We start from the raw sequence: 8,397 nt of genomic DNA on the forward strand, positions 1-8,397 counted from the left end.
GTTAGACCCTCCAGGTCTTGCTTGCCATCGGTAGGTCCCCCGGGGTGGGGTAATCAGTTAGCACATGCATGGCAGACTGCAGATAAAGAACACAATGGAGATCTTCTTTGGAAACACCTATATCTAATCATTCTAAAATAGCATATAATCATGAACTTATTAGTCTATTTTGTAGGATATCAACAAGCTAAGGTCATATTCCCTTCAAAACTGCAAGAAACCTTGTACAGAAAGCTAGTCTACTGTACTCAGAGGATCTGTCAACTGGCCCCCCACTGGGAAGCCAGGCTGATAAGCAAGAAACAACAACACACAGAGGCAGTAACCAGCCTGTGCCCATCTGTTTCTTGGAAGATCACAATTTTTATACATCATGCTTATGTGGTGCATTGATGTCGCAGCATCTCTCCATGAATATTGGTATGCAATGCTATAGGGTTGATTGAACTAACAATGTAAAGAAAAAGTAGGAAAAGCTACTTTTTGTTTTGTTCAAAAATCCCGTAGTATGCCTTTAAAAGACAGCTGCATTAAAAAAGCAGGCATCACCAGCAGAAATGTTCTACAGTATGTTTGTGTGTGTTTGTTGTTGTTGTTGCTCCACCTTGAAGTGGCAAAACTGTTCCGTATAAATATTCAGTGACAATGTAATGATTGTGATCTGTGCTATGACCTATGTGATGTAATTAGACCACTTATCATTTAGGTGGGGCTTATATAGATTAGCTTGGCAGGTAAGGCCTGATAGGCTAGTTAGAGTGGCCGTTGTCACCTGTTGATTGGCTAGCGAGACTATCCACTGTTCGCCCCTGGCCAGTCGAGCTCGGAGACGATCAGTCAGTTCGTCGTGCCCTTGGAACTCAGGTGTGTTTACTTGACTGTTAGCTAAGTTTCTCTGTGGTTGTAGATTGTATAGACTATGGTGTAATACTGTGTGCTAGGTATAGTATTAGGTCTGGTATATCTGTAACCTACACACTACATGTAACGGTAGTTCACCTTTATTCGCGGGGTGACCTTTATCCGTTGTCTTTAAAAACAGCACATGTAGAAATATTAAGTCTGCTGACAGTGGTTTCAAATGTGCAATATTTCAAAATGTTCCAATATGAAACCACCGTCCGTCGACTTCATATCCCTAAATACGTTTTTTTACAAACAACGGGTATAGGTCACCCTCGGATAAAGGTGAACCAGCGTTACATCCCAAAACTGTATCTGATAGTGTAGAGTTGTTGTAACCTGTATAGCTGCAGCAGTTCTTTGTATTTCAATACCTTATATTATTAAGTGAATCATAGGTCACTTATTATGTAGATAACACGACTCACAGGCTGTAATTAGACTGGTTTGGGTCTCAGTTTGGGTCTCAGAGTTTTACATATAGAAGCTAGGACCCCAAACTTCGAAAAATGTCACAACAACTTTGTACCCTGGGGTGCTAAACTATGACACACCCTGCTATCTTGTGGGGTGAATTGATTATTCACATAGTAAAGTTAGATACTGTAAATGCATTTAAGTTTGCTGGGATTGTGTTTTGCGGTAGCGGGAAAAAGGACTTTTCGCGGTGGTTTTAAGTTTGTGGTAGCACCATGCACTGTAGTCTCTTACTGCCATGTTCGCTGTGGTTTTAAGTTCATGGTGAAGTGGCCACCACAAAACCGCGAACATTAAACCACTGTGAAAGTTTCTGTACTTACCGTAGTCTGTTTGCACCAGGGCCAGAAATGTCATTTGAATGGAATATTAAAGATTTTTTCTATCTGATAGTTAAGGAGAAAATGTACCCAGGGCATCATATGAGCTTCTTGTCCCATGTACACTGCATATTACTTATAATAGACCTTTTTTTAACGAGATTGTTCAGGGCAAGGTCATTAGACCACTTTGAGGCAATGAACTAAGAAATTGGAAATATTGTAGGGGTGGACATTTGTTTTGAAGGCTGACAAGTTGTAAACAGGAGGAAAACTGTTGTTGTAGAGAGGGCTGACCTGGGTGTGGCGCTTATGCATACCTTTGTCACCCACCATTTTAATTTTCATACAGTATTTTTATAATATTATATGATAATCTTTATTGCACAGGGGTATAAATGCATTGGAGACCATACATGGCTTAATGAGTATTAACCTGGAATGCAGTCTACTAGTGGCTCGGCCTACCGTAGTTAGTGCAGGCTTTGTACGGGGCCAGTGTAGGTCTGAGCCGCTGGGATAATCGGCCACACCCGGTAGGATTTTCACGCGCTTAGACTTTAGCGCAGTGGGATAATTAGCCGGCAAAATTACCTGCCGCTGTGAAAACATCTACCAGGTGTGACAGATCACCCTGGCAGTGAAAAGACCCTCTTGTCCCGAGGGTAGCCTGGCCAATCCACGGTAGACTAGATTCCAGGTTAAATGAGTATGAGAGAAAAGAATAACTTAGTAACCATTAAATAAAGCACACAAGTGAACATGTAATTGCACAGGTATGTGCTGACGACATGTGCATCATTTACAGCCTTAGGCGGAGACCGGTTCTGTTACTTTGGAAGGCTGCCTTCTCAAGGTTGAAAGGACAACAAAATGGCGGCATATCAGCCCGAGAAGGTGACATTTGGTGGAGTGGGATCAGGGGAAGGCCAGTTCCTGGGTCCATTTGGTGTTACAGTGTCAGATGAAGGGGAGATCTTTGTAGCAGACAGGGGGAACCTGAGAATCCAAGTCTTCACCCTGCAGGGAAAATTTGTCCGACACTTCCCAACAGTTGTGTCAGGTGAACAGAAGCTGAAACCACATGATGTGGCCACGGACAGGGAGGGGAACCTGTGGGTGGTGGGGCACACAGAGTCTGCAGAGTTTGCTGTGCATTACAACAAACAGGGTAGGGTGCGGGGGAAGTTTGACCTGCAGAAGACAATGTGGAGCAGAGGAGTCACCGTGGACACCAAGAGAAACCACATCCTCATCACACAAACCATGGAAGATAGGAACAACAGATCTAGACATGGTGAAGTTTTGGTGTTCATGCCAGATGGAACACTTGTGAGAACTGTGGGTCAGGGGGAGAAGATGAAACACCCACAGTACAACACTGTGGGTGGGGAAGGGAACATTCTTGTATCAGACATTGAGAATCACTGTGTCTATGTGTACAATGAGGGCGGACAGTTTCTGTTCAAGTTTGGAGGTAAAGGAAGTGGTGACGGTCAGCTGAGTCATCCCCGTGGCATCTGTACAGACAGGGCAGGTAACATCATTGTGGCAGATTGGGTTAACAGGCGCGTGGAGATGTTCGACAAGACAGGCAGATTCCTCAAACATATCACTAAAAACATTAGGTGGCCTCATGGTGTTGCCATGGCAACACATGGACAGCTGGTGGTGGCTAATGTAACGAACCAAACAGTCTCCATATTTCACAACTCCTGTTGTGAGGTTCTCCAACAACAGACCACACTGTCAGGGGAGTTTCTCCCATCTGCACCAATCCCAGTAGCATCTGCACCAATCCCAGAAGCACCTGCACCAATCCAAGCAGCACCTGCACCAATCCCAGAAGCATCTGCACCAGTCCAAATGGCACCTGCATCAATCCCAGCAGCACCTGAAGTAATCTTTCCACTTGGAGTTGCAGTGTCAGATGAAGGGGAGATCTTTGTTGCAGACTGCCAGAACAAGAGAATCCTAGTCCTCACCCTGCAGGGAACATTTGTGAGACAGTTTCCAACAGTCGTGGCACGTGGACTTAAGATTGACCCACATGGTGTGGCCATAGATGGGGAAGGGAACTTGTGGGTGGTGGGGCACCCGTGGGTGGTAGGGAGAGCAGATCTTTGTGGGTTTGCTGTGCAGTACAACAAACAGGGTAAGGTGCTGAGGAAGTTTGACATACAGAAGACATTGGGGTTTAAAGGATTAGCAGTTGACACCAGGAGGAACCACATCCTCATCACAGAATCCATTGGCTTGTTCAACCAACTTGGTGTTGTTTTGGTGTTCAGGCCAGATGGGACACTTGTAAGAACTGTGGGTCAGCAGAAGGGGATGTGGGACCCACAATACATCACTGTGGATGGAGAAGGGAACATTCTTGTGTCAGACTGTGAGAACCGCTGTATCTATGTGTACAACGAGGACGGAGAGTTTCTGTTCAAGTTTGGAAGTTATGGAAGTGGTGAAGGTCAGCTGGACCGTCCCCATGGCATCTGTACAGACAGGGCAGGTAACATCATCGTGGCAGACGGGGGAAACCACCGTGTCGAGATGTTTGACAAGAATGGAAAATTCCTCAAACACATTACTGCAGGCATGAACAACAAGCCATGGGCTGTTGCCATGGCAACACGGTGGAAGCTGGTGGTGACTCATGTAGGGAACAAATTTCTCTCTCATTGTATATTAGCATCTGGTAATTTTGCTGCAGGGGGCTTAGGTCATTGCCACAATAACCAAAGGCGAGGGGGACTTTGGTTTCATGATCAGGGGATCACATTTGGTACATGGGGAACTGGAAGAGGAGAGTTCATGTATCCAAGCAATGTTACAGTGTCAGATGAAGGGGAGATCTTTGTAGCAGACAGGGGGAACCACAGAATTCAAGTCTTCACCCTGCAGGGAGAATTTGTGAGACTGTCCCCAACAGTCGTGTCAGGTAAAGGGACGATGGACCCACATGATGTGGCCATGGACGGGGAGGGGAACCTGTGGGTGGTGGGGTACACTAAGTTTGATGAGTTTGCCATACAGTACACAAAACAAGGCAGGATGCTGAGGAAGTTCAACCTACTGAAGACATGGGAAAACAGAGGAGTTGCCGTGGACACCAGGAGGAACCACATCCTCATCACACAAATCACAGGAGACTGGAACAAGCCAAATGGTGAAGTTTTGGTGTTCAGGCCAGATGGGACATTTGTGAGAACTGTGGGTCAGCAGCAGGGGATGAAGGTACCATGGAACATCTCCGTGGATGAAGAAGGGAACATTCTTGTGTCAGACTGGACAACCACCGTGTCTATGTGTACAAGGAGGATGGAGAGTTTCTGTTCCGGTTCGGAGGCAAGGGAAGTGGTGACGGTCAGCTGAATCATCCCCATGGCATCTGTACAGACAGGGCAGGTAACATCATCGTGGCAGACTGGGGAAACATGCGTGTGGAGATGTTTGACAAGACAGGAAAATTCCTCAAACACATAGTTAAAAACATGAGGTGGCCTCATGCTGTCGCCATAGCAACACAGGGACAGCTGGTGGTGAATAATGTAAAGAACCAAACAGTCTCCATATTTCACAACTCCTGTTGCGAGGTTCTCCAACAACAGACCATACTGTCAGGGGAGTTTCTCCCATCTACACCAATCCCAGCAGTACCTGCACCAATCTCAGCAGCACCTACACCAGTCTCAGCAGCACCTGCACCAATCCCAGTGGCACCTGCACCAATATCAACAGCACCTGCACCAATCCAAGCAGCACCTGCACCAATATCAACAGCACCTGCAGCAATACAAACAGCACCTGCACCAGTCTCAGCAGCACTTGCACCAATCCCAGCAGACCCTGTAACAATCCCAGTGGAACCTGCACCAGTTACAGCAGCACCTGCACCAATCCCAGTGGCACCTACACCAGTCTCAGCAGCACCTGCACCAGTCACAGCAGCACCTACACCAATTACAGCAGCACCTGCACCAACATCAGCAGCACCCACACCAATCTCAGCAGCACCTGCACAAATCTCAGCAGCACCTACACTAATCCCATCAGCACCTGCATCTAGTAATGACACAACAGGGGACAGAGCTCACCATGGCAACCAAAGACAAGGGGAGGATCAGCCTCAAAAGGTGACATTTGGTGAAGGGGGATCTGGAACAGGACAGTTTTGGTATCCAGTTGGTGTTACAGTGTCAGATGAAGGGGAGATCTTTGTAGCAGACAGGGAGAACCAGAGAATCCAAGTCTTCACCCTGCAGGGAGCATTTGTGAGACAGTTTCCAACAGTCGTGGCAGGTGGACAGAAGATGGATCCACATGACGTCGCCATGGACGGGGTGGGGAGCCTGTGGGGGGTGGGGAACCTGTGGGTGGGGGGGACAGACTCTGCCGAGTTTGCGGTGCAGTACAGCAAAGAGGGCAGGATGCTGAGGATGTTTGATCTACAGGCGGCAGTGGGGTACAGAGGAGTTGCCGTGGACACCAGGATGAACCACATCCTCATCACACAAATCACAGAATGCGGGCCGTTCCACCTACATGGCGAAGTTTTGGTGTTCAGGCCAGATGGAACACTTGTGAGAACTGTGGGTCGGCAGCAGGGTATGAAGCACCCACGGTACATCACTGTGGATGGGGAAGGGAACATTCTTGTGTCAGACTGTGAGAACCACCGTGTCTATGTGTACAACGAGGACGGAGAGTTTCTGTTCCAGTTCGGAGGTGAGGGAAGTGGTGAAGGTCAGCTGAAGGGTCCCCTTGGCATCGGTACTGACAAGGCAGGTAACATCATCGTGGCAGACAAGGTAAAGGGTCGTGTAGAGATGTTTGACAATAAAGGCAAATTCCTTAGACACATCATTACAGAGACGGACAACCCATGTGCTGTTGCCATGGCAACCCAGGGACAGCTGGTAGTGACTGATGGGGTGAAGCGCACAATCTCCATATTTCAACACATTTAAGTCAATACCAGCTGTCCATGGTTTGCCATAATCATAGTGGTGACTAGGGGTGGGTGCCGGTACACCGTACCAGTACAGTTTTTTCATGTTGGACCAATCCAGAAAAACTGGACCTGAAAAAAATCTGTAGACCAGATGTTGGACAGATTAAACAATGAACAGATTTTAATCGGCAGGTGTCCATGCGTTTGGGGGGCTTACAGGTCCAAGAAAATAACAAGAGTTGATCATCCAAACTTCTACAGTCAATCTTGGTCTAAAACAGGCAGTGTTGTTTATACATATAATAAAAGATTTCGAAAACGCTAATGGGCGTTGGATACTTCACCGAACAGAATCCTTTGTACTGAAAATGACCGTTGTTCTGAGTATCGACTTAGTAAGTCATAAGTTTTCACAGTTAATTAGGTCCAGGTTCAGGTCCGGACCTGATCCTCTGGACCTAAACTGTATCTGTACCTTAATTTTCTGTACCGGTACCCACCCCAGGGCCTATAGTAGTGACTGATGAGGTGAAGCCTACAGTCTCCATATTTTACACCTATTGAACCAGTTGTGTCAGGTGTGGAACAGATTTTACCAAAATATAGTATCACTGCCTGATCTCATGTTTTATAATATACAAACTGTGTTGTGTTTAGGAAATATAATGTCAACAAACTGTGATTTAACCGAGTGGCACGAGGGTAATTTGATAAGTGTGTAGATGTAACTATCAACTGTACTACAAATAAATGTTGATTGATGATGTCTAAAGTGTGGGGGAGGGCAACTTGTGAAAGGGATTATACAGTCACCTGTTTGCCCATCCCTTCTAAGTTTCATACTGTGATATTAAATTCAAATAAAATAGAAAATGAATAACAAACATCCCCGATACTATCATCATCCTTCATATCAAAAATTTGTACAAATTACAAAACTTCCTCTACTAATTAATGTTTAAATTTGTACCATGTATATGTAGTGATATTTGTTGATAGATGTATTAGGGCTCAATGTATCTCAGACTGTTATATTTTATCTGACCCTTATACCTCCCTCATGACCTCAATGAACAGTGGCCTGCAGGTCGATTTGAGCTTCTCATACGAAATAAAGGTTCAAACAAACAATCAAAGGATAATAGTACAGTCAAACCTGCCCAAGACGACCGCCCGCGCTAGTTATCATCAAAAACCAATGAATACCTCAATTTTGAAAATGATGCGGTCGTTATTGGTCCCAATTTGGGCCGGTCGCGTTGGCCAGGTGGTCGTTGAGAAAAGGTCGCTTAATGCTTACGACAATGGGAAAATAAATCGGGACCGAGAAAAAGCGGTCGAAATGGCCAGGTGGTCGCTGAGAAGAGGTGGTCGCTCGGGCAGGTTTGACTGTAATAGTAGCTAATAGTATGTAGATTAATTTTGTATATGTTGAGGATGATACTTCTGATTCACTTGTAAGTTTGGTTTTGGCACCTACATTGTACAATTAACGGTAGTTTTAAATCATTATGTTTTGAATATCTTCCATTTTTTATAGGAGATGGTATATGAAACTATACTGTTAAGCTTTAAAAAGCTAAAAAAAAAGTAGTGCACATCAACTGGAGATAGAAAGAACCTGCTACAAAAAGCTGCCTCTCCACAAATGATTAACATTATACAAATATTGCAGTGGAAAACGAAACATATTTAATTCAGTGTACTCACTCATAATTTATGGGGATTTCAAATATCTTGACA

At 45.4% G+C, this 8,397-nt stretch overlaps 2 protein-coding genes across 2 annotated transcripts in view; one reads left to right on the forward strand and one right to left on the reverse strand.

Moving 5' to 3' along the window:
- Positions 1 to 8,397, reverse strand: part of LOC118403063 (PHD finger protein 14-like) — a 47,101-nt gene that overhangs the window by 16,325 nt on the left and 22,379 nt on the right. The gene's annotated exons all lie outside the window — the stretch shown is intronic.
- On the forward strand, positions 1,634 to 6,043 carry LOC118403791. The gene has a single exon (XM_035802588.1). It carries the CDS (start codon positions 2,574 to 2,576, stop codon positions 5,073 to 5,075), a length of 2,502 nt encoding a protein of 833 aa, XP_035658481.1. The 5' UTR covers positions 1,634 to 2,573; the 3' UTR covers positions 5,076 to 6,043.

Source organism: Branchiostoma floridae, chromosome 16 (genome assembly GCF_000003815.2).
Source record: "Branchiostoma floridae strain S238N-H82 chromosome 16, Bfl_VNyyK, whole genome shotgun sequence".
Classification (NCBI taxonomy): Eukaryota; Metazoa; Chordata; class Leptocardii; order Amphioxiformes; family Branchiostomatidae; genus Branchiostoma; species Branchiostoma floridae.